Below are 26,276 nucleotides of genomic sequence, written 5' to 3' on the forward strand. Positions count from 1 at the left end.
ACAGCATATCATCCATGAATGGCTAGAATACCTGTCACTCTCTATGTTACATGTAGGTGTTTGCATCCTATTGGACAGTTAAACCTTAAGTTTGCATTCCTAAATCACATTTCATTGATTCCCTAAAGCATATCGCACATTATCTGATGTGATCACTTCAGCTATCAGTAGCAAATTCCTCAAAAGAATACTCACTCACATACAGGGATGTCAGCACATACACATTCAAACTTTACTTCCTGTTTAGCACATTAATCTTGTAGATTTGTGAAAAAACAGTCTTTGTTAATTTTATCATCGTGTTTTCTTATGAAACTTTTGTACATTAATTCATCAGCATCCATCAGGAACATCACTGATATTTTTGGATAAGGCTTCATCTGCTCTAGTTTCTACAATCTCCTCTCATTTCATTTGTCATAACCTTTTTAACTTTGTGGGGAAAATGACCCAGCAACTGACCATTCACAATCAGTCCACTCACACATGAGCGCAGAAAAAGACACGAAAAACTGTAACTCTGTTCTTTTCCATTGCCTGTGACTCCAGCTGGCATTCTGGAGCAAAACATGGCTTCGGTCCAGGCACCTTGTTTTGGCTGTTCATCACCGTGGATCTGATTTAACTAACAGGACACTTTTGCTCTGCTTTCCAATTTGCCTTATTTTTTTATTTTTTTATTTTTTTAAACATTAACACATTTTTGACAGTTTAGCTATAACCTCGGCTGTGGACTGATTATTTCCTTTGTTGGCATATTCACATATATTTGAAAAATAATACATTATAAACCCTGCCGCAGCATCAGAGCTTCCACAGTTACATTTTGCTTTACTACATCAGTGATGGCAAACTTAAATGATTTCAAGTATTTTGCCCTGTGTACACACTCTCAAAACTATCTGCGCCTCGGCTCGGGGATCAGAAATCCCAACGAAGTATTCACTTTTCCCAAAGGACCCAGAGTAGATACTCCCCTCTTTTCTATAGCTTAAACCTCAGGTGGATCCCTCTGTATTGAGCGCAGCCCGAAGCCCCCCGGAAAACCTCCCCTCCTTTTTGGGGCTGTGGGGTTCAACTAACACACCACAGTCTGCACTAATCTTTCCTGACAGATACAGGCTCCTGCAAAAATTGTAGATTACACCGAGGTCAGGGTCTAACCAGTGATGTTTGAAGTGACTTTTATTACTGCAGAAAGATTATAACTATGATAGTTACCGTTATGGAAGTTTTATGGAAGCTGGTGAAAGGATAACTCAGGCAGCAGCTGATGTCTGATGCAAAAGAGTTTATGTAGACTAGATGCGTCAATGAGAGCAGAAGGTGAAACAAGATAACACTGCAACAGAGGGAAAAGAGCACTTGCAACCCCCCCAAGTCTGAAGATTTCTCCCACAGCATCCCAATATCTCCCTCTACCTGCATCACCCATTGCAACAGCACATCCATGAATGGGTAGAATTGCTGTCACTCTCTCTGTCTGGGGCATTGAGTTAAATAAATATGAAAGTCCATGACACTACAATGTACTGCTGGTTGGCCCTTTATCTATAACCTTACCTAGAATATTGCTTGGTGAGAGAAGGGAGTGTCTGGAATTAGACAGGCTCTCACAATGGGGCTGTACAGATGCAAAATGTGAGGATGGTCAAACATTCCTCTACAATAACTATCAACTAAGGTCAACCATGAACTTTCACTGGTGACCAAAGTCCTGTTGTACAGCAGCACATTCAGAATCTGTCCTCAGTGCAGTTTTGACAAAAAGTTATTTAAAAAAGAAAAGAAAATTCAGGAACCGAATGGATTTGGTTATTTTTTTAAGAGTAAGATAACATTTGGTGAGATAAGACTTAATCAATGCCGAAGGAAATGCATGTGCCAGCCTCCTCCAAGTTTAGAGTACAAAGCTATAAATAGAAGAATCTGGCAGGCTGCCACCCATGACTGTGCCGGGAGTGTGGAAAATATGAAAACATTTTTGTAAGCAAACAGAAAAAGAAGCCCTTGTAAAAAACCATGAACCCTGGCTGCTTATGCTGCCTACACATATATAAAATCAACTGTGTGCAATACCTTCAAAATAAAAGCGTAAACCACCAAAACCAAGTAAATATAACTACCACAATAGTTCTACTGGCATAGTCTCAGCAGTTATATTAAACAAAACAAAATAAACAGATTTTTAAATATTCAACACAAACGAAAACAGGAAATGGCTCCAAAGATATGTTCATTTCTTTTATTGTGTGGCACAAACATTATAGAATAATCAGATATTCATGCATTTCAACTTCCATACAAAATATTTCTCACCAAGCACCAACTGAGTAAAAAAATAAGTATTAATATAAAAAACAGTTCTTGGAAGTGTTTTTTTTTTGAATACCCACTGTGCATGTTTGGGATTTTATTTTCAGATTCTTTCTTTCTTTCAAGAAATACGTGTGGCTACTACACATTGAGTGTTGGCACGTCAGATTTGGCCTCATGTTGTAGAGGTGCGTTGCCCGTTCCTCCGTTTTCAACGTATTTCTTCTTTTTGGGTCCATAGCACAACCTGCAATCAGAAGAAATGGTTGTTAAAACTGGTTGATCAGCAACACAGTTACCACAGAAACCAAACTGATGATTACATATTCATATTGTTTCCTTCATATATACTTTTGAGCTCTATGTTTGGAGCAGGTCAAACAACGAAGTAAACAATATTGTCTCTTTACTATGGAGCCAACAAAATAGAGTAATATATGCTTTTAATGGTTGATTATGACATGTATCTTATAATTGAATACATTATTATTATTGTTCAAATATTATTTCTGATAGATATGCTGCTTCAAGGCCTGTTTTCACTGTCTAATCTAAAGCAAAGTGCAAATGGAGACTTAAAACTCATGAACTTTAGTTGAATCCAGTGACATGTTCTCACCCCTGACATTCTTGCATCTGCTCCACTGTTTCTGGAAGATCTTTGTTGAGGGTCTCAGGAAGGAAGAAGTTCACCACAGAGGCGGCGATGGTGAGACTTCCCATCAGGATATAAGGTAGAACCTTATTATAGCTACCTGAAAATAACAATGATGGAAATGTATACATGAGAAAATGAAAAACATATGACTTATGTATTACTAAAATTAATTATATTTGTACATACATCTGATACATCTGATATTATAAATAAATCAATATATTGATTGATTGCTATTTGTATAGCCCATATTCACAAATCACAATTTGTCTCATAGGGCTTTACAAGGTGTGACATCCTCTGCCCTCTCTGGCTCCTGTCTCCTCTTCTTACTCCTCCCTCCCTCCCTTCCTCTCTGGCTCCTGTCTCCTCTTCTTACTCCTCCCTCATGCCTCCTCGTCTTACTCCTCCTTTCCTCCCTCCCTCCCTCCCTCCTGCCTCCTCTTCTTCATCCTGCCCCATCGATATAGAGTCTCAACAAAAAAAGTAACTTACTCTGACTCCCTCCCTTTCTTCCTCCCATGTGTGTTTTTTCTGCTTGCGTTGTTGTTGTTGTTTTTTAAAAGATGTCTGCAAGTTGTTATTCTTTTTTGACTAAATTGTTCTAAAAAGTTTGCTGTTGTTCTTTCATATCATCCTATGTAGACATTTTTGTTCTTTAAGATATATGGTGCAGGGAATATACAGACATTGCACTCATCACCCACGTACCTAAATAGATGACATAAGGAGCAGTGATGCTGCCAATGCGTGCAGCAGAGGAGCACATCCCCATGCCGACGTTCCTGAGGACAGTGGGGTAAATCTCAGCAGTGTAGATGTAGACGATGCTGAAAGCCATGGTGAAGCCAAACTTCCCGGTCATCTCCAGAGCCAGAGCAACGTGTTGGAGGGCTGGGGAGGAGAGAGAGAGAGAGTAAGAAGACCCTTAATCTTTCATAGTTACGCAGAAGAACAGTGGGCATCAAAGTGACAGTACTATCAATCAATCAATTAGTCAATCAATCAATTAGTCAATCAATCAATTAGTCAATCAATCAATTAGTCAATCAATCAATCCATCAATCCATCAATCCATCAATCCATCAATCCATCAATCCATCAATCCATCAATCCATCAATCCATCCATCCATCCCATATCTATCATTTCAGGGTCAGGTTGTCCTGATGAAAGATGTCTTACTGTCAGGGATGAACTGGATGAGCAGCAGGACTCCTCCTCCGATGATGAGGAAGGACGAGAGAAGAGCCCGCCGCGGACACCTCTTCAGCAGCACGGTGGAAACCACGTAGGCCGGGACCTCAGTGGTGGCCGATAAAAAACAGTTCATGAAGGGGTTTCCACTCAGGTTGGAAGTGTTCAGGGATAAACCAAAATACCCCATGTTTATTGCCATCCTGACAAAAAAAATAAGAAGAAAAGAAAAGTTAGTTGCAAAATCAAGTAAATGCACATCAACAAAATATAGAATTTAACAACATTCATAGGAATAGACAGTATCTAACATACATGACGGTGTATCAATGTTCAAAGTGTCTACAAAAGAAAATATCTGACAGACATGAAGGGAGCAGCAATGACACTTGTGATGATAGTGTTATCATTGTCCATGATCAGATTTTAAGATTAAAATAAAGACAAGAAGAAAAGGACACAACCGCTCACCACAAAATGAGACACATCAGTGTGATGCATCTGAGGTTCTTGGATCTGAGAATATCAAGCATTGTGTACGTCTTACACTGAGGCATCCCGTGTCGCTACAAGACAAAAACAAAACACAGCATTTGTCACGTTGTTAATCCAGAGCCGCATGTGGAATATTTCAAATATATTCTAAGCAGATTCATTTAGACTTTGCATAAGGTGCAATAACTGTGATATTACAGATTTATGTTGATTTATTGTCTCAGGGGCATTGAAAAATAATGAACAATGATCGTTGCTGTAATAATCCTTTGGAGAATTTATGCATGTTGACTGAAAAATACTTTTAACCAGCTTGAATTTATATGAGGCAGAAACGACGTAACTAGAATGGCACTGGATCCCGATTCCTAAATGGATCTGCAACAAATTTCTATTTGAAGTTTGTTGCAATCGATATGCAACTAACTTCAAATTTCAAGATCCATGAATTATTTTCTAAGAAATCTACAAAAATCTCACCTGAGATTGTTTAAAAATTACGACCGGAGCTTCCACTTTGTTTTTCCTGGCAGCTTCTCTCACTATCACCTCGGCCTCCTCCACTCTTCCCTGAGTGATCAGCCAGCGCGGAGACTCCGGGATGAACCTGCACGGTAAAATCAAGTGTCATCTTAAAATAGACCACAGTTTGCTGATGACCCGCTCATTGTTACAGGGGCCATACTCAAAATGAAGAAACTGATTAGGAGCAACGTACCACCAGAGGGGGATGTAGACAATAGAAGTTGCGGACAGAACAGCAAGAAGAGTCCTCCATTCTCTGATGCCATACGCAATCCAAGGCAGGGTCATGTACCCGATGCAATAGAAGAGAAAGGCCCCGAGAGTTGTGAAGAGCACACGCATGGTTTTACTCAGCACCTCCGTCCCTGTGGGAAAACAACATGTTGAGATATCCGTGTGAATTTAAGGCCTGAAAGACCAAACGTAGGACGAGGAGTGATTTTTAATTTCTTACCAAGTACAAATGCAGAAATGTAGAGTGATATCTGGGAGGCTCCAACAAAGAGGAACATGATGCAGAACATCCTCCACGAGCTGGAGAAGGACTGAACCATGACAGCGACGCACTGAGCAGCAAGAGAGATGAAAACGACCTTCTTCCTCCCAAACCTGAGGGGAAAAAATACACAAATATCACTGACAGTATAGGTGGGTGTAATACTGTTGTATAGTAGACATGTTAGTGGGTGGAACATGGGCCAAACCAGCGTTTTGTTTTACACTTTATCCCACGATGTTAGTCCAAGTTTCTGATTAGTTTGGTTTTATTTTGTTATTTGATGCATAACCCATATCTGGGATAGATTAGCTGAACTTTTTAACAGATTTTATTCCCTGTTAAATCAGCTTAGACAGTTCCTTTGTGTTCCATAAAACTGCCTTCATTGTTTATTTGGCTCTAATATTCCAAGTTGTGCTTCAAAACCTTTTTTTGATTTCTATTAAAGTGTGCTGGGTTTCTGTTTACTAAAATTTGGCTGTAAGAAAGCTTGTTAATTGTTTTCACACTCCTCCCTGCACAGTGTTGGGGAGTAACGGAATACATGTAACGGCGTTACGTATTTAGAATACAAATTATGAGTAACTGTATTCCGTTACAGTTACAAAATAAATAGATGGTATTCAGAATACAGTTACATTGTTGAAATCAGTGGATTACATGATGGTACTTCTCGAGTTTATTCACTCTCTCGTAAATCCACCGGCGGCAAAGCCCCCAGGAAGCAGCTGGAGACCAGGGCTGCCGTAAGAGCGCCCGGGCCCCCGGCGGCGTGAAAGAGCCTCACCGCGACCGGCTCGGGACACAGGCCCGGGACCGAGGCTCTGAGAGAGTTCCGTCGCTACCAGAAATCTACGGAGCTGCTGATCGGCAAGCTGCCCTTCCAGCGCCTGGTGAGAGAAGACCGACCTGCGCTTCCAGAGCTCCGCTGTCATGGGTCTGCAGGAGGCCAGCGAGGCACGCCGGGTTCACGACGGACGCTGAAGCGCCGGGCAGCGCTAATAATATCACCCGTTGACCCAGAAGTATAAAAGCATATGGTCACTTGTTGCTCCAACATTAACTGCAACAGCGTCCCAATTTAATGTCATCTATCTTCAAGAACTTCTCCGCTGTTTGCTCCGTTCAATGTCGGGTATCGAGGGTAAATTACGTATTCTCCGCCCCCCCCCCCCCCTCTCTTTTTATCTTTATGACTGCTTGTGTGTCTGTAGTGGATGGGCAGAGGGGGGCATTTAATAATGTGATCGTTAAAATATTAAAATTAAAACTCAGAAGGGGAATACAAACTATGGGATGCATACTTTATCATTTATATCATATAAAATGTCATCAATATCGTTTAAAATCATTTTTCAGTGTGTTTCCTAGAGCGATACGCTCGCGTCAAGCGCAAAAAATAGACTCGACGCCGAAGCGATCGCCGCATCGGCGGAGAGAGAGAACAACGCCGCAATCATACACTTAAAAAATGCAATACAAACCGGAAGTATTCCAAGTATTCAGAATACGTTACTCAGATTAGTTAATGTAATGGAATACGTTACAGATTACATTTTTGGGCATGTATTCTGTATTCTGTAACGGAATACGTTTTGAAAGTATCCTTCCCAACACTGTCCCTGCAGCAGATGCTTGAAACATTTCTGCAACTTCTGCCAAAATCTGTTCATCATACAAAGACATACTTGCAAACTCAGGTTCCTCCATCCTCTACCTAGAAAAAGGTTACACCTGTCCTCCAACTCTCCTGAACTGATGGAAACATGCAAGGAAACTATTGGACGGCTTCATTTGAATCCTTGAAAAGCCCTAATGTGACACACTGATCAAAAAGCTCTAAAACGTCAAACCCCACCCCCCCACCCCCCAGTTCTCATCCATGGAGGGCCGAGTTTTCACAGCTGCAGAGGAAATAAATAGATCAACACACAGGCGCTCCTCACTGCTGTGTCCTGAGCCACATGCGTCTCCACAAGCACAGAGATGAAACTCTGAGATGAACCCTGGAAAGGACTCATTGATCTACACTGACCAACATGCACATCTCTAACAGATCAAGACAATAGAGAGGAAGCATGACCACTTCAACCCAAGCCAACGCTGAAATGAAGCTTGTCCTTGAACTTAAACTAAGTAGACTTCTTCATCTGTGTCTTCTACTGTTCTTCATCCTGAGATATTTGTATTCTTTTTGTCGGTTTTTCTGTTGCGTGTTAGAAATGTTAGTCTTTGCGTTCTCACATGCAGAATATCAGGAGATCATCCGGAGTTCAGCGTGTCTCTGAAAGCAGCTAATGTGTTTTAACTAGTAAATTAAACCACTATTCAGCAGAAACTAATTTCCAATAAGCAGCAACCGTACAGATGATTGCAGGATCTTGCGACCATTGCATCATTAAAGGGTCTCAGAGGACGTCCTCTCATCTGGCTGCACATTTTACCACCATCCCCCAAACACTGTTATTTCACAAACTCTAATCCTGGATGAAGCTCTTTAGTCCAGAAATGACAAAGGCACTTTCACACAGATTTCCATGCAGGCGTCTTTGACTTTAACAGTAGATGGCGCTATTGTTGTAAATACAATGGCAGCGTATCAGCCCTCGAGGTCACATTTGCCACAGTTATCCTCAATGTTGAAACCACTTCACAATCACTCCTGAGTTTTCATGAGCTTTTTCTTAAAACTTACACAACTCAAAGCAACGTTTCTCTAATGATGAAGATACAATAGTAGTATTAATAGTTTTTATATTGGAATATAGTGATGTAAAATGTGTTGTAGGGGAATTTCACGTATAACTATGGATTAAATACCTGTCAGAGAGCTGCCCTGAGATCAGGGATCCTACCAGGTATCCCACGAACAGAGTCGAAGATGCAAAGGGAACTTTCCACTTGTTGTCACAAACAAGGTCCCACTGTGAAAAGACGTAAAAAATCACATAAACAAAAAGACATCAGGAAACTGTAAACTTCCATGACTCACAACTTATGCAAGAAACACATATGCACATTGATTCTGACCTCAGTGACAATGTTGGATTGGTAGATTTCTTTGCTGTAGTTCCATCCATCTAAGCATCCTTCCAACTCCAGGTTAGTGAGGTTGACATCCCTTCCAGGAACATACCCTTCAGCAGAGAGGTTTCTCACCACATCCAGCTTGTACCTGCTGCACTGGCTCGGCACAGCTTCCCCATCCACTATCCTGAAGGGAACCACGGCATCCCTCCACTCCTCGGTCAAGTTAACGTCCGGAATGAGACAGTGGTGTTTCGGCGCTGCTCCAACAAAGACGATGTAAAGCCCGTTGAATCCAGTGGAGACAAAAACTGTGTTGAGGAGGAAGAATGTGGTCCAGAAGTAAGGACCGGTCTGTCCGAGGAATGCAGTGTCTTCATCGTAGTCTCCCATTCTTTACAAAAGTGCCTCCCTGCCGTTGAGGGAGACTTAGAAAAAAAATGTTCCTCAAAGTCTGAGGTGCTGTGTCCCTCTTAAAGTCTTCAGCTTATTGGCAGAGTGGTAGAGTTGAGCTCTGTGGGGCAGAGTGAGCTGATCCCTCAGTGGGACAGAGTCACAGAGCACTTTTTCATCCTTACAGCACCAATGCCAGATACACGTGGGTGTCAGTTGTTTTTCTTTCACCAGAGCCTCAGACTATTTATCTGGGATGAGCGAAGGGGGAGATCTCCCACCCACTGATTAGATTTGATTGACTAAAAGTGTAATGATCAAAAGGCTCAGAGTGGCCGGTCTGGTCGCCCAGCCCCCGCAGAGCTGTGGTGAAAGTGGAGGTTTCTCTCAACAACATTCCACACTTTTAAATACTCCAAAGAGGTGCACGTGCCTGTACTCTAAATGTTGCTAAGTAGCTTTAGGACTCTCATTGGACTTGTTGGTGGCTTTTACATAACAAATGTCTCCATTTAATTCGATCTGGCAATAACTGTTAAACTTTCCCAGACACATAAAACTCATGTGATCCACGTTAAATCTGTCACCTTATGTTCCCTACATCCTTTCTATTTCCAATATAAATATGTAATATATTTTGGATAGGATAATAATAAATACTACTACTACTACTACTAATAATAATAATGATAATATAATAATAATAATAATAATAACAAGTAACTACACATTTTTTTATTTGTAGTTACATGCTTTTATTTGCTTTCTCTTAACCTTCGTAAAATGTCCTTAAAGTGCTTCATAAACAAAGTTTGTTCATATTATATTTATTTGTATTATGCATCTGTATTGGTTTTTAAGGTAATCAGCGATTTTAATCTTTACAATACATCTTAAAAACAACACAATCTGAAATCCCATCACATTTCGTCCACTTTTCTCAACACACCGAGATTTGTGAAGCTTTCATTGTGATGTTTTCGAACATTGTGTCTTCATTGTGCCTTTGACTCCATTATGCTCAGAATTAAGGTGAATTAGCTTCCAACAAGCCAGAGCCAAGTCGACATGAAGGATGTGTTTGTGTCCTTTTTTTGCTTTTGTTAACAATTGTTTTTCCTCTGACTCTCAATCTTCTGGTAGAATCTTACTTTTTTTCAATATGATTAAGTTTAAGTTTAACTTAAGTCCTCGGCATCAGTGCAATAACACATGGACCCTGTTCTAAAGGAGAGGAGCCACACATAGCTACTCAGTTATGTTTTAGTTTGTCTGTTGGTGGATTTCTATGTTTGTTTGTGAGCGAGATCAAATAAATATGAATAAACCGATTTTCATGAGACTTGGTGGAAGGCTGTGGTATAGGTCAGGGAAGAACCCCTTACATTTGGTGTGGATCCAGATCAGGGGACCGAGCCAGGAATATCTTCCACTTCCTTTTACGTTACATAACATTATCCAAATTTTACCAGGGATTCATTCATGGATAAAAATCTGTCATATTTAGGGAACTGATATTGATGAGTATGTGAAGTTTTAGTGCAGTTTGATTGAATTTGAGGGGACTGTTGGGCCTGAATGAAGGGAAGCGCTCCACTGAGTGCCCTTTTACTTTAACATACAACAGTAGTCTGTTAAACTCTTTGTTTGGTCAATTTATAATGTTAATCAAGTAGAAAATCTGCAGATAAAAGCCAACATTTAATGTTTTGTATTGCCCTCTTCATGTGGGGTACTTGGTTACACAATGAATCACCAATATGTCCCTGGTGACACTGTTAATCAGTTCATTAAGTACCTGCATTGACTTCCTTTCATGAAGATGATCAGGGACCTTTCAGCGGAGGAGGCTGAGCTGTGGTATTTGTCCTGGCACAAAGGAGGGGATTAAATACATGACATTGTGACAAGATTAGATCTCAGTCTTTCATCACTGAGGAAACACCCATTGGCTTTCAGAGACAACTGATCAAAGTGTGAAAACATCTGGATGCCTGATTCAGGTTCTGTGGTGAAAAAGATGCTCCTGTGCCAGGGTAAAGTCTAAATTTGTGACTGTATATGTGTGTTATAAGTGGATAAGGAGTTGAGGTGATTTCTTCTTACAAGGTTATGATGATCACATGACAACTGAACATCAGTTTAACTCTTAACAAAGGAGCGGGTGTCCAAACTCAACTCGCGCTTTAAGAGCACAGCAGCAGGGCTTATTTACAAAGAGCACCCAGGTCTTCAAAAGGAGACATTCATTTACATGCATTGTAGGACATACAGTTTGCCCTATTTATCACTTTTACATGTGATAAACATGTGATTAGACATTTGTTTCCACAGCTTCTCTTTGATGTGTGGAAGGGGAGGGTGAGGTGAGGGGTTATTCAGCTGAAACATGCAACCTCAGCACTAGATGTCACAAAATTCTACAAACTTAAGTTGAAAACTCGGCATGCACAATCATTAACCTGGGCTTCTGGGATCCTACTGGTTGGAAGAGGCTGATCTGAAAGACAGCACAGAGGCAATAATCATGTTAGCATAAGACCATCTTCATTTTTTCTCCTTAAAAAAACTGCATTTATCACCTTGTAGACCCACTTTATCTTCTTCATGAGTTTATAACATGAACAGACCTGCAGAAACTCGGCCCCTTTATGACAGAGTTGTTGATTAACGGGGATTTGTGTGTGTAACTTTACTCTGTCCTGGGGGGGTCAAGGGTTGTTCCACAGTTTGGGTTTATACATGTTAATCCATGTTAGCATGTTAGTTATCATCCTTCAGATTATCTCACTCAAACATTACATTTTTCAAGTTTTATTTGTTTATGTTCGAAGATGGATCTCTCTCTGTGAGCAGTTAAGTGGAATCATGTATTCACGCAGGTGTACATGGATGTTGATCACACACACACGTGCACACACACACACACACACACTCACATACACACACAGTTTGTGCAGCCATTAACCAACATTTGAAATGATGTATCAACACACAATTGGTTCTAAGCACGACTCAGACTCCTTTGAGATTTTTGTTATTTATAAAATCTTAGAAGCTCAAAAACACAGAGACATTTTACAACAACATTATTTGACCCATTCTACAGCTGCCTTCCAGATCAACATCCAGAGAAGGTTGATTGGAACATTAATGATCAGCCAGTTTGAAGAGCATTATGTTTTTACGTTTCCACTTCTCTACGGCCTATAAACAGGAGTCAGTGCCTTTTTCATCATGGTCAATATGTTGATTATTTCCTTAATATTCAGAAAGAATAGCATTGATTTGTGTGTCAGATATGAGCCACATACAAAATTGGACTCCATGTGGGGGACATAGGCAAAAAGAAAAAGATATTTAGCCACTACATTATCTATTTATAGTTTGGAAAAGATGGAGAGCAGAAGAATTGTTTCCCAACATATGAAGGAAAAACATACTTTTGTTCCTTATCTGCAAACTGAATCTCGGGTTGTGCCTTTAAAACCCGTTTCCCCCCAAATTAATACAATACTGTGAAGGAGGTGGGATGGTGTTGTTGCTGACACCCCCCCCCCCCCCCACACTCTTTTCAAATAGCCACTGCAGAGTCCTCTGCGTCTCTTGTCGACTCTGCTCCACTTTACGCGCAGCTCCGCAGGCACCATGCTCGACTATGACGAGGCCACGTCCTTCCTGGGAGAATGGGGTCGTTTCCAGCAGCAGGTGTTCTTCCTCCTCTGTCTCACCGTGGTGCCCAATGGCTTCACCGCCCTCTCCATCGTGTTTGTGGGCGACACGCCGCTGCACCGCTGCGTCGTGCCGGCGCGCGTAAACCTGACGGCGGCGTGGAGGAACAGCAGCATCCCGCTGGAGGAGGACAGCGGAGGAGAGCTGGTGTCCAGCAAGTGCCTCAGATACAAACTGGATGATCTGCTGAGCTTCTCCCAGAGAGGCTTGGAGCCCGGTGTCAGTGTGAATCTGAGCCAGCTGCCAAGAGAAGGCTGCCTGGACGGGTGGGACTATGACCAGAGCATCTACACCTCCACCATCATAACTGAGGTGGGTGTCCCCTGTTTAGAGGAGGCTACAGCTTTTGGATGAGGGAGGATAGATGGCTGAACTATATCTATATGTCCCTTTTAACATAACTGAGACCAGTGGCGATTTTAGCCTGAAATTTCTGGTAGGGCAATTTTGTATGACTTCATGTCACCGTCACAAAAATAGAGGTAGCTGATTATTATAAGCAGTAGGCCTGTATAGACCAGTGAGATATACCATGGGCTGCATTTTGAGTGCCAGCAGGGAGCAGAAATCCTTGTTCAAATACATTTCACATGCTTTAGCGCTCAGCCCGACACAAAGATGTTGCCTATAATACAGCATTAAAGTAAAATGATTGCAAAAAAGTAAAAAGATTAGACAGACACATAGCTCAAATAACTTGCATAATTTATTAATTTATTATTATCAACATGAGGCGACATGCACCAGCTTCATCTGCACAACACTTTGTGTTTTCCTCCCTAACTAAAGACGGCCTGCAACTGTTTAGAGTCATTGCTAAGTGTCATGGAAAATAGAGTTAATTTCTATATTCATTATATATTATATATTCAAATGAAGACTTATTAGAACAATGTTTATCTTTTGCTTTCTGATTTAATACACTTTAGATAAGAACCCAGTGTTTTATTTTTCTTCTTTGCCATAAGAGACAGAACACGGTCAGCACAGCTGTGTCCTTCAGGCTCGTCTGTACCTAATAAAATGATAGGAAACATAAAAGTATGGCATTATTGTAGAGGAAGTGTTACTTATGAACAAAGCTTGTGTCCTTATTTTCTGTGGATATTCAACTACTGATTTTGAATATGGTTTTGGATTAAACTGTGCACTACCAAGACAATGAATGAAATGTATGGAGTTCTTCCACATTATTAGTATTGCATATATTATTTAATACATTATGTATTATGTGCAATACTTTGCTTTGATTGTTTGTAAGTTATGAAAACATGTCTGTACCTGGAGTCAGTGTTGAAGTGATGACTCTGGTTGGATTCCAGTTATCTCATGTTTGACATCCTAGAGGAACATTCAACAAAAATAAACAGACATAGAAAGTCATACATGTGCCATGTTAACTCCTTAACAGACTTTTAAATGGTAAAAATAAAAGTTTATTACTTCAAAGTTCATCAGATTATAATCATTTCAGTTTAGGAAATAGGTGGTGGGTAAGATTAACGATGTAAAAAACTGAATATAGTACTACAATAAATACTCAGGTTTCAGTTGATCACAGTAAATCTGTTTCTGCATAAAAATAATCTGTGTAACGTAGTCAAGTCAAATGGGTTTGCGAGTGAAATAACTTTACATTCAATTAGATATCTTACTTGGGGGAACTTATTCTCCAAACACACTCATCCTCATAAACTAACGCTTCTCTCTGCTGGGTGGCCTGGATCATGTGGCTTCATGTCGGTCAATAACTCCGTAGGCTATGGTCCCCTTAGCATCGCTATTACTGCTGCAGGCATGTCTGCGGGCTAGCCGAGCTAAGCTAACACCCAGGTACAGCAGGTACCGAATCACTACTTTTACAGATAAATACAAATACTAAACTTGACAAACCTCAGAAACGGGAGCTCACACGTCTTCAGCCTCTCTGCCAGGAGAACAAGCTGAACTTCAAAACGTATTATTCATCCGATGTGAGTGAACCTCTCCACAGACCCGGGTGGTGTCCACTGCCGAGGTAGCCTGCTAGCTCAGGTGACGCCGAACCGGGTGACGCTGACTGGAGTCGAGTAGCTTGCTGGGAAACGTCGTAGGGCCCATCTGCATAATCACTACTTTCCCATGTTAACTGAGGTCTGTGTGGTTCACGCTGATTGGTGCTCCCATGGCACTGGTCTGCTGCTTGCCCGTTGTGCCCACAGCAGAGAAGTACGGCGAGAGAAAAGTGTTTCACAAAGCCCAGTGCAGAGACGGACGGCAAGAGGGAAGCGTTTCACAAAGCAAGCACACAGACAGAAACACACACGAATCAAATGACTCCAAAACAAGACTTTAATGCGTGTGAGTTTATTCACACACACATTCACGCTTCTTGCATATAAAATAAAATAAAATATATTTTTGCCACAAACTTCAGATATGCAGTATTTAGCTTTCTGTACACCAGCGCCATCTGGTGGGGCAGTGCCCACCAGCCCCTTATGTAGAAACGCCACTGACTGAGACGTATTAGTCATCATAAAGTCACGAGAGTACTGGAAACTGTCCCATACGAAAAGACAGAGATGGATAACTTTTGTTCACCCTTCACCACAAATACTAGAGTTTGATGTCAGAATAAATTCATGGGTAAAACAAGAGCAACAACCCCAAAATAAAATATGACAGAAAATCATATTTTATTTTGTTTTCTTTGTTTCATGCTGTCACATAAATAATGAGTGATATCTAAATTCCACTTTATTAGAATTATGATAATGAGCATTATGATTTATTGTCTCATTTTAATCTAAACAGGTTACACTTAATGATATTGATTACGACCCTTGCACTGCTTTCTATTGCTAACATATCAGAATTGAACACTTTACTTGATAGGTACATCATCTGTTTGTGTGTGTGTGTCTTTCAGTGGAACCTGGTGTGTGATGACAGGTGGAAGAACCCGTTGACTTCCTCTGTCTTCTTTTGTGGGGTTCTCGCCGGCTCCATCATTTCAGGGCAGCTCTCCGACAGGTGACGAACAGCAGATCAGTCAGAGCCGAGTCAGGGTGAACTCTGTGAAGTTGTATTGCTGGTAATGCACCTCTTAGGTATAAATACGGAAGTAGAATATCTGGAATATAAAAACATGATCATTAGCTGTGCTGCATTGAATTCGCTCAACATGAGCCCGACAATTGATTATAATGTGAAATCGGTGGAGTCAACTTGAAAGGTCATCTATATCAACTTGACGACACATGCAACCTTCTATCACCGCTGACGAGTAGCACACTTCAATTACTTCCCATCTACAGCCAGGTTGATCACTTTTTTAGTCCCACTGGAAACATTTTGGTGCCGTTTTCGCTATCTGCTGCGCGTTTCTGCCAAATTGATGAAGCTGTTTTCTAAATTTGCGTGTTTGTTTTTTCTATCTGCATGGGTTTTTCCTCATTTGTAGTTATTTGAGCTCTCTCGGCCACCGTACAAATCTGAAAAGACAACATGTGACTATTGAGAGTGTAGCTCTGCCCTAACTCTGTCTGGCAATCCAATGGTGGACAGGGCTACTCGGAGATGTTTAAGTTAGATTTGAGCCATACTTTAAGATTGCCATAAAAACTAAACAATAAGCCAAAAGAGGATAGGAGGCCCATTAAAAGTGCAAAAAAATACAGCTTTTTCGCTGTGAAGTCATTGAAATGTAAGAAAGTATAATGTATTGTATAAAGAGTCAGTCCTGGTGGCATGTGTGTGAATGAACTGTCGATCTAAACATGCTTTCTTGGTCTTTAACCTCTGCTCTATGTCTTGTCCAGGTATGGGAGGAAAATCGTGTTGTTTGTCTCCTTGGTCGTCCACACGGTGTTTGCCCTCATCATGGTGGTTTCTCCGTCCTGGCCCGTGTTCTGCGCTTTATACTTTATCGTCGGGATGGCAAACATCTCCAATTATGTGTGTGCATTCGTCTTAGGTACTTAATTTGACTCAATAATAATTCTCAGAACTACAGTGTATAGTCGCTTACTGGTTCACGCTAAAGCAAGAGACGTGTAATACATTCCTTGTGTTTCTTTTCTCTCGTGCTCCAGGGACAGAGATTCTCGGCCCACGTGTGCGGACCATTTTCTCCACGGTGGGTGTGTGTCTCTTCTTTTGCGTGGGCTACATGGTGCTGCCGTTGGTGGGCTACTTCATCAGAGACTGGAGGATGCTCATCCTCGCCCTCAACCTGCCTAGCTTGCTTAGTTTGCCTTTCTGGTGGTAGGTAGGTGTGTGTTTGCTTGTGTGTGTCTGCATGGATTTCTACAGGCTGATCGTGGCAGTGCCAGGGGAGTGTTGATCTTTCCCATCTGTTTTTCTACTGTATGTGTTTCTTTTAATAAGTGTTATATTTATTTGTAGCTTGTAAAAGTTTCCTTTTTCACATTTTTAAACTAGGTTTTGTATTATTTTAGAGCTGAAACTGTCAAATTAACGATTATTAATTATTAACAGAAAGTCGTTTTTCTTACCCAAATGTAATAAATTAACTTCCCCATCTTCTGGGATGTTACTATTTAGTCATCTAAAGTGGAATTATTAAGGTTTTGGACTCTGGGAACTTGAGTTGGACCCTTTTCAGTTTTTTCTTTTGCTTTCATTTTATAAACGAAATAATAATCTATGAAAAACTACTGAATAAAAAGTTCTATCTTATCACTGCGTCTTGACAGTTTAACAACCTCAAAATAATCTGTGGATGTTAACTTTATGGAAGCTGCAGTCACTGAGATGAGGAGTCAAAACGAGTTTGCTTTCCTCTTCTCTCTCTCTCACCGTCCACTTGTTGTAAATCGAGGCAGGTTCATCCCGGAGTCTCCTCGCTGGCTGCTCTCTCAGGGACGGGTGGAGGAGGCCGAGGCCATAGTGAGAGACGCTGCTAAGAGGAACAAAATCGAGCCTCCGCCAGTCATCTTCAGTCCCCTGCAGGTGAGATCTCACTGAAATAGGCGGCTCATGTAATGGCATTAACCCCAACGTGCTGGCTGCTGCAATAACCAGATATAGGAGTACAATATTCTTGTTTAACATATCAGGGGAAGGGAGTGTGGAGTTGATTTTTGAATTTTCATTTAAAGCATTGAAACCCTCTGCATCCCTTTAACTCTGGTGTCTAAGCCACTATCCAGTTCAAACCGGTGTCTCTGCTCAAAATCGCTGTGGATCTGTTTCTCTCGGCACGCTGGGGTTGTGAATGAGTGCAACCCTTGCACTGATTAGTTTGGTGTAATCATTTACTGTTGCGCAAGAGTCAACAATAATCTACAGTAGAATCTTAAGTAGAGTCTTAAGCAAGATTTTACCCATTTTTCTTTTTTTACTCCAGTAATAGTTCAACTCTCAACCCCCAAGGCAGTGTCATCCTGTGTTCAGACTTGTGACACTGCAGTGTTACACAATTGTGGAAACTGGGCAATCCAAGGAAAAATTGCACAAATATCTGATTTGGCCCTCATCCAGCCATCTGGCAACACCACATGTCAACCAAAGGGGCCAAAATGGCCCGAATTTGTTAGGTACTATTTGGACGATATTCTCCATTTACCACACGGGCCACATTAGGTTCACATCCAGATTGCACCTCACTTAGAGCACCGCATGTTTGTCCAATATTTGTTTTGGGATGTTAGTGCCACATTTGCTATTGACATGATGGTAAACTGACAGAAGGAAACAAACTGAAGGACCTGTTCGTCTTATATTTACATTTTCCTTTATCGTGGAAAAGCAGATTGTTTTACATTCTTGACTGGATAGAGCGGCACCGTTATCCTACTGTGTATTAGAGCTTGTAACGGAAATGTTGTCATTTGTGGATGTGATTTTACATGAGCAGACATGTGATGGGAATATTGACCAGCTAGTTTCTCTACACCATGCAACTTTAGCTTTACGATTATTGCTCAGCGACTTTTACCCCATGGCCTCTTGAAGCCTTAACTTTATGGTGTCTCTTTGCAAATGGTTGGGATCTCACATCAGGAGTCTCATTCCAGGGGTCTCCCACAGAGTCATGAAAGCAGGATGGCTCCCACCCTGATAAGTCATCAGAAGGGTAATAAATACCTTTACATACCCAATGGGAGGGGGCTGTGGGTTATAAGAACACAACTCTCATCTCTGCTCTTTGCTCATGTCCTTCTGGTGATTGTGTGCGTCCATCTGCAGATGCTGGATTCAATTTACAGAAAGACAAGTGTTTGACTTTGTGCTTGATTCACAGAAATTGCCACCACAAGCAGAGACGCTATTTCTTTCTACTCTCCCCAACTTTTGCTGAAGCTTCAATCTTTATTATTTAAATTAATAAATTATGAATAAAGTAATCTATCTATCTATCTATCTAAAGTCATTGGTTTTTCCTTTTCAAAACTAAATCTGGACTTTAAGGTTCCACCAAGTTGCATAGGGCAACAAACAGTGTAGGAATAGTTTGATAACTATAACTCGGATCAAGGGATAAAACCATACAATACATTTGTTTCTAGTTTTCTTTTAGCTCATTTTCTCATTTAATATTTGACATTTCCCCTGCACTCATTGGTCTCTGTTTGTGTGAACCTGTGCACGTGCATGTGTTCACTCATCAAGGGGCCACTATTTCACGATGTTCCCTCTGTAATGACATTATTTCTGGACTGCTGCCTCTCCTTGTTAAATGTTTGTTGTTCCACTCGCTCCACTGCCCCACAGAATAGGCGCCAGTCCGAGGAGAGGACGTCCCACAACATCTGCGATCTGCTGCGATCACGAAACATCTGCGGGACTTCGCTCACGCTGTGGCTGGTGTGGTGAGTCCCCACTGTCCCAGGCGACCTCCACTTTTAGTACAGTGACCCTGCATGCACAGCTACACAGACACACACACACACACACACACACACACACACACACACACACACACACACACAGACACATAGTACACGCACGCTGTTAACAAATGGTGACGGCCGGTTCATGCATCAACTCAACCGCATGTCAACCTGCTTCCTTAACAACAAATAATGACCTGTCAGGTGCTGTGAAGCCTGCGACCGAGATCAAAATCAGGCTTTATGTAACTGCACAGCATGACTGAGTTCTTCCTGTGCTCACTTCCTCGCTGAGTCGGAAAACAGATGCAGCTTGATTCTTATTCTTTTCTTTTTTTGGCCGAAACACTTATTCTTACATAACAAAAGCGAATCGCAGCAGGTGAATGAGAGACATTTTACAGATTTTAAGAATACTTAAATTTACATTTATGCTTTCAAATTAATTAAGGATGCAAATGCAAAGTACTTATTTTTCAAGTCTAGCCTGCTGCTTCTCGTATACTGGCATTTTGACCTCTTCAGCTAATAATATTTTATTTAAAATATATCTAGGCTTTCATAGCTAGATAACACTATTTTGTAGTCTCCTGCATCATTCAAGTTTGAACATTTTATAAGCAAAATCATTTATTTCCTAACTGAATATTGTTGTAATACAGGTCATAACAGGTCCTAATAAATACCTTCAGTTTGATTGCTCAACCAAAACTTCATCTGTAGTTCTCCTTCCTCTTAACTTGTAATTATGATTTTTATATATTATATTAAACAATTATTTTTACTGCAATTATTTCAAGTGTCTTTGCGCTCATGGATGGAAAGCAATATTGTTACTGTCCTGTTTCTGCTGTTAAGGCTTCTTAGACTTGCAGTAACACTTATTTGCCGCTAGTAGACAGCAGAAACAAACTGTAAACACGACAGTCACATATTTATTTAACCTTAAAGTAAATATACTATTGACATGTCTTTCAGTTATTTAAATATATACTAACAGTCCTTAAGAACACTGTTTGCTTTGCATCCACCTGATGAATCTTATTATTTGCTGTCCACTTAAGTTACTATCTTACTAAAGTAGCGGACCGGACAACCAAACAAATGAGCTGAGCAACACTATGCAACTTTTCCACCTAAAAACAGCAGCTTCCAAATGTGCTTGTGGCTACACTGACGTGGAGTTATTTTGTTGAGTGGCTGCGCTCTCTGGTGAGAAGTATGGACCTGACTGATAATTGCAGCTTCAATCGTCAAATTCAAATCCAAAACAACTTTATTTCAGGATCAGGTCCAGCAAATTACAGGGTGATGCTGAACTGCAGAACTAAGAAGTCATTAAAAACCAGCGTTCGCCGTCAATATTCTGTCAGGAAAGATAAAATGTGAAGAATTCTAAACATAATTCGGTGGATTTGTTACAGCAGCAGCAGCTATCCTGGTTCAGGAAGCAAAGGATCATGGGTAATACCGACAGTTCAGTTGTTGCTGCAGAGGATGCTGTTGCTCAGTAAAACATACATCGTGTTGCTTTAAGTGCTGTAGGAAACCGGTTCAGCCTCTCAGATTCCTGCAGTCTGATTCTCCCGCTCTGACAGGGCAGATCCAGCCTTAATCAATCACCACATAACTGTATTTGTGATCCACTTTGTGAAAGTCGTACCCCTACAGCTTTTTAATTTATTTGTCATGTTACAATTTTGCCACAGAATTGAAACACTGATAAAACTGCTCGTACGTGGACACGAACCAGTCTCACTCAGTTTCTGACCTTAACAATGATCCCCACAGGAACACCCTGACCATTGGCTACTTCGCACTGTCCCTGAACACAGCGAACCTTCACGGCAACGCGTACTTCAACTGCTTCCTGTCGGCCGTGGTCGAGCTGCCCGCCTACGCGTTGTCGTGGGTTTTGTTTCGCTGGGTTTCCAGACGACTGAGCATCTTCTCCACGCTCTCCATGGGAGGACTGTCTCTACTGTTCATACAGCTCATCCCAGCAAGTACGATCAATAAGAGCAGAACTTTAGTTTGAAGCTTAACAAATTGTTTAACAACTCACATTTTACCTCAAACAAAAAACATTTCTATTCCCTCCAGACCTGATTCCCGTTGCCATAACACTGGAGATGATGGGGAAGTTTGCCGTGTCGACAGCCTTCGCCTTCGTGTACGCCTACACAGCAGAAGTCTACCCAACCGTGCTGAGGAACACGGCCATTGGCGCCTGCTCCATGGCCTCCAGATTAGGCAGCATCATCGCTCCGTACTTCATTTACTTGAGTAAGGACGCTCTAAGATCTGCTCAAACAGTTTATGTTTATGTTACATCACTCAACCGTCTACTGGTCACTAGGGGATACGTGCAAGAAACGAAATCCTAAATATCCAGCTTCGTTTAAGGCTTTAGTTTTGGTACTGTAGACTGTTAATGAAGATTTTACAACTTGACAGCTCCTCTGAAGTGAAGCTAAATCATCTTGATCACCCCCTGGTGGCTGGCCGCAGTACAGGCCATAAACAAAATCTATCCATCCTGTATCTGGGAGGGATGGCAGAGTTGCACCATACATCCATACATTATCTTGATCTCCCTCTTTCTGAACATTAAGCTCTCTCTCAATTTCTGGCATATTTTGACTCATGGACGCATTTCAGTTTGTAAATTGTCCATCCATCGATCCATCGTCTATACCAGTGGTTCTGTTCAGGGTTGTGCGAGACTGGTTCTTGTGTTGCAGTGTTAACACGCCCACAGTCCCACATGGGGCGAGTTCAGAGATCTCATGTCATGTACCCCTTGTCCTGTGGGAGGGAACTGGACCCCTGACACTGAGTGGATCTGTCTCACCATTAATCCAATTTTTCGGCTCCCAGGTTTTTTAAAACTATTATTACAAGTATCGCGGCTTCATGAGAATTATGTCCTAAAGAATTACATTGATCACTTTGGACATCGGCGCTCTGGAGTTTAACATTTTTCACTTTTCATTCATTTAATAGATAAAACTCAAGCATCAAGTTAACACTAGATATAATCTCATTATTCTTCAAATGAGCTATAAATGTAAAAACCAAAAACTAAAGTGATCTGTTTGAATGATACCGTAGAAAGTTTTGGTTAAAAATGCTAATTTATCTTAATAATAACTACTCATATGTTTAAAACATGGTAATGAATTAAATAATCTGGATCCAGTGCTTATAAAACCAGTTCCTTCTTCTAACGAGATGCTGGTTCCTGCAGGAACAAATGTGCCCAGAGTAAAAACAAAGACCAGCTTGATTAGCACACAGGTTGGATGAACCAGCCGAGGTTTCTACCAAGATTTACTGGATTGGTTTTAAATCACACTTTTTTTTCAGAGTCTCTTACAACTTCACCTTTTGTCTCATTTGTTCTGAACCGCTCGACGGTTTCCTCTGCAGCCGAGGCTGTTTTTCACCCTCTGCTCTTCTGATGTGCTGCCACAGGAAGCTATTCCGTATCGCTGCCTTACATCCTCATGGGAAGTTTGATGACTCTGGCGGGGTTGCTGAGTCTCCTGCTGCCCGAGACCTATGGAATGCCTCTGCCCGACACCATTACTCACATGCAGCCCTTCCCTGGGTGAGTTTACACCTCCCAGTCACAGCACCTCCCACAGACTGGAGCTCATATAGACAGTGTTGAGAAGGATACTTTCAAAACGTATTCCGTTACAGAATACAGAATACATGCCCAAAAATGTAATCTGTAACGTATTCCATTACATTAACTAATCTGAGTAACGTATTCTGAATACTTGGAATACTTCCACATTGTATTGCATTTTTTAAGTGTATGATTGCGGCGTTGTTATAGTCAGTGGAGCAGCAGCATTTTAAACTCTCTCTCCGCCGATGCGGCGGGCCAGGTGGATATCCGGCTCCCATCCACTCCCACCTCTGTGCGGGTCCCACCGGAGGCTGAAGCCCCGCGCTGCGCCAAGGCTGCCTCGTGCCGTGCAGCGATCGTTTCGGCGTCGAGTCTATTTTTGTTTGCGCTTGACGCGAGCGTATCCCTCCAGGAAACACACTGAAAAATGATTTTAAACGATATTGATGACATATTTTATATTATATAAATGATAAAGTATGCATCCCATAGTTTGTATTCCCCTTCTGTTGTCCTGGAGTTTTAATTTTACCAATTTTACCAATCACATTATTAAATGCCCCCCTCTGCCCATCCACTACAGACACACAAGCAGTCATAAAGATAAAAAGAGAGAGGGGGGGGGGGGGCTCCCCATTGGCTTGAGTGGAGAATACGTAATTTACCCTCGACACCCGACATTGAACGGAGCAAACAGCGGAGAAGTTCTTGAGGATGGATGACATTAAATTGGGACGCTGTTGCAGTTAATGTTGGAGAAACAAGTGACCATATGCTTCTGGGTCAACGGGTGATATTATCAGCGCTTCACGGCGCTTCAGCGTCCGGTGTGAACCAGGCGTGCCTCGCTGGCCTCCTGCAGAGCCATGACAGCGGAGCTCTGGAAGCGCAGGTCGGTCTTCTCTCACCAGGCGCTGGAAGGGCAGCTTGCGGTTCAGCAGCTCCGTAGAGGTCCCGGGCCTGTAACGGTCCCGAGCGGGTAGCGATGAGGCTTCTTCACGCCGCCGGGGGCCCGGGCGCTCTTACGGCAGCCCTGTACTCCAGCTGCTTCCTGGGGGCTTTGCCGCCGTTGGATTTACGAGAGAGTGAATAAACTCGTGAAACAGAGAAGTACCGTCATGTAATCCACTGATTTCAACAATGTAACTGTATTGGAATACAGTTACTAATAATTTGTATTCTAAATACGTAACGCCGGTACATGTATTCCGTTACTCCCCAACACTGCATATAGATGTCATCATTAGTTTATACTAGCTTACTTCTGGGTCTGTGTTTCTGCAGCTTTATTTTCAATTATTCAACTATTTATTTTTCATTTTGCAGATTAATTTGCTGCACAAGAGCCACATTTAAAATGATTTACTTCAGTGTATGTTCACACACAACAAACCACTGCTTTGCACCCTCCAGGGTCATTTCCTTTGGCTACTAATACTTCTGGAATATCAAATATATACTGTATCCTTCATGGCCATAACTACGAGGGCAAATGGAGAATACAAATCTCCGCAATGCCCTAACGACAAGTTAAAGAAAGTTTGAAAAAAAAATGGATGTGCCAAAATGCATCCAAAATTCAAAAGTCATGTCAACTTTTTAAAAGTACACTATAAAAGAATAAATACTTTTTCATCTGGTAAATATTACAGCAACATTATTACTTTCAATGTCAAACCTGCAACATTTGTCTTTATATGAGAGGCCCTGTATTACAAACATACTAATGTCATTGCTGCCAGTTTTGGATTTCAGCAGTAAGCAATACATTGGCAACCCTAATTCAGTTTATGGTAAATGACTATTGTGGCCCCCTGGTGGCTGTGGGGCCCTAAGCAGCCACTTGACTCATATGAAGAGTCGGCTCTGCTGAAAGTGTGTCACTGTTTTTTTTTCTTTATTACAGATGCTGTCAGAAGACGCCTTACACAGCCGCACACACCGAGGAAGACGGGGAAATTTCCAGTGAAAAGAAACATCCAGTGGTCACTTGATCAAGGTGCAGGACTGACATCCAGCTATTGAAGGAAGAAACCCCCCCACCGTTCCTCATTAAATGGTATTTTTAGGTGAAATTACGTGACATCCCCAGGAGCAAGAACATGATATAAATAGTAATAATGCTTTGAAATATCTCCATAGACCTGGAATAATATCTTCTGTGAGAGAGCAACCACTGCAACTACAGTTATATGCTGCTTTACTGTTATGAATTACATACAAATACACATGGTACATAGAATGTTCAAATATACTGATTTTCACATTAAGTGTAGCTGCAATTCTTTTTTTTCACTTTTAAAATGTGTATTTAAACATTTCTGAATAATCTTTGTAAATGAACAAACAGTGCACAGACTGAACTAAGAGAAAGTCGGTAATAAAAACTGCCTATTTTTCATTGTGGTGTATTGTTGGATATCTCTTCATTGTCAGACGTTTATAAAGCATCACATTGAGCAATAGATTAAGTCGACGTAGACAGAATTATCTGAATTTTCTGAACACAAAAACGTTGTGATGAAACACACATTTGCCTTGTGGAACTAACGCTTTAGACAATCAGTCACGATGATGATGAAGGTATTTTGGTTTTGAGTGATACATTAAAAGAGTCATCGTGACATTTTCTGTTTTGTTGCCATTTTCTTATCGGAACACTCATCGATCGAGCACAGACATACAGACGGAAACAAGACGAACACAATCCCAGTGAAGATTCCCATGGCTGCACAAACATAACAAGATCTTTAATTATCTATATGTGTTGTTTTAATTTTGTCAAGAGAAATAGTTCTACACTCTTCAAGCAAATCTGTGAAGGCCACTTACTTCTGATCACTGAATAGTAAAATGATCTTAGCTACCAATCATTTAATAATGTTGTTTTAATACAAAGTAATACTTTAATATTTAAATGAATTACATTTAGATACAATCTTGTTTTTTAGTTATT

The 26,276-nt window shown here is 41.2% G+C and overlaps 2 protein-coding genes and 1 long non-coding RNA gene across 3 annotated transcripts; 1 reads left to right on the forward strand and 2 right to left on the reverse strand.

Moving 5' to 3' along the window:
- Positions 1–2,457: 2,457 nt before the first annotated feature.
- slc22a5 (solute carrier family 22 member 5) lies at positions 2,458–9,109 on the reverse strand. The gene is made up of 10 exons (XM_061086095.1): positions 8,720–9,109; positions 8,510–8,613; positions 5,645–5,799; positions 5,384–5,555; positions 5,146–5,272; positions 4,642–4,736; positions 4,159–4,373; positions 3,682–3,868; positions 2,936–3,067; positions 2,458–2,563 (listed from the first exon to the last, which is right to left on the reverse strand). The coding sequence occupies exons 1-10, from the start codon at positions 9,107–9,109 to the stop codon at positions 2,458–2,460; spliced, it is 1,683 nt and encodes a 560-aa protein (XP_060942078.1).
- Positions 9,110–12,696: 3,587 nt separating this feature from the next.
- Positions 12,697–26,044, forward strand: LOC133019458 (organic cation/carnitine transporter 2-like). Its single transcript, XM_061085948.1, has 10 exons — positions 12,697–13,153; positions 15,753–15,856; positions 16,645–16,799; positions 16,918–17,089; positions 17,671–17,797; positions 19,562–19,659; positions 21,472–21,686; positions 21,784–21,966; positions 23,158–23,293; positions 25,227–26,044. Exons 1-10 carry the CDS (start codon positions 12,758–12,760, stop codon positions 25,312–25,314), a joined length of 1,674 nt encoding a protein of 557 aa, XP_060941931.1. The 5' UTR covers positions 12,697–12,757; the 3' UTR covers positions 25,315–26,044.
- Positions 13,544–14,841, reverse strand: LOC133019460 (uncharacterized). The gene is made up of 3 exons (XR_009682878.1): positions 14,735–14,841; positions 14,123–14,182; positions 13,544–13,856 (listed from the first exon to the last, which is right to left on the reverse strand). It is a non-coding gene; the product is annotated as an uncharacterized LOC133019460 (long non-coding RNA).
- Positions 26,045–26,276: the final 232 nt, after the last annotated feature.

This window comes from Limanda limanda, chromosome 14 (assembly GCF_963576545.1).
Source record: "Limanda limanda chromosome 14, fLimLim1.1, whole genome shotgun sequence".
NCBI classification, from domain to species: Eukaryota; Metazoa; Chordata; class Actinopteri; order Pleuronectiformes; family Pleuronectidae; genus Limanda; species Limanda limanda.

Coding starts and splice junctions, on each gene's coding strand:
- slc22a5 (XM_061086095.1), bottom strand. CDS start 9,109: ATGGGAGACTACGATGAAGACACTGCATTCCTCGGACAGACCGGTCCT. Junction 5,556..5,644: donor CATTTCTGCATTTGTACTTG/GTAAGAAATTAA, acceptor GTTTTCCCACAG/GGACGGAGGTGCTGAGTAAA. Junction 3,068..3,681: donor TATGTCATCTATTTAGGTAC/GTGGGTGATGAG, acceptor ATTTTCAGGTAG/CTATAATAAGGTTCTACCTT.
- LOC133019458 (XM_061085948.1), top strand. CDS start 12,758: ATGCTCGACTATGACGAGGCCACGTCCTTCCTGGGAGAATGGGGTCGT. Junction 13,154..15,752: donor CCTCCACCATCATAACTGAG/GTGGGTGTCCCC, acceptor TGTGTCTTTCAG/TGGAACCTGGTGTGTGATGA. Junction 19,660..21,471: donor CTCACGCTGTGGCTGGTGTG/GTGAGTCCCCAC, acceptor TGATCCCCACAG/GAACACCCTGACCATTGGCT.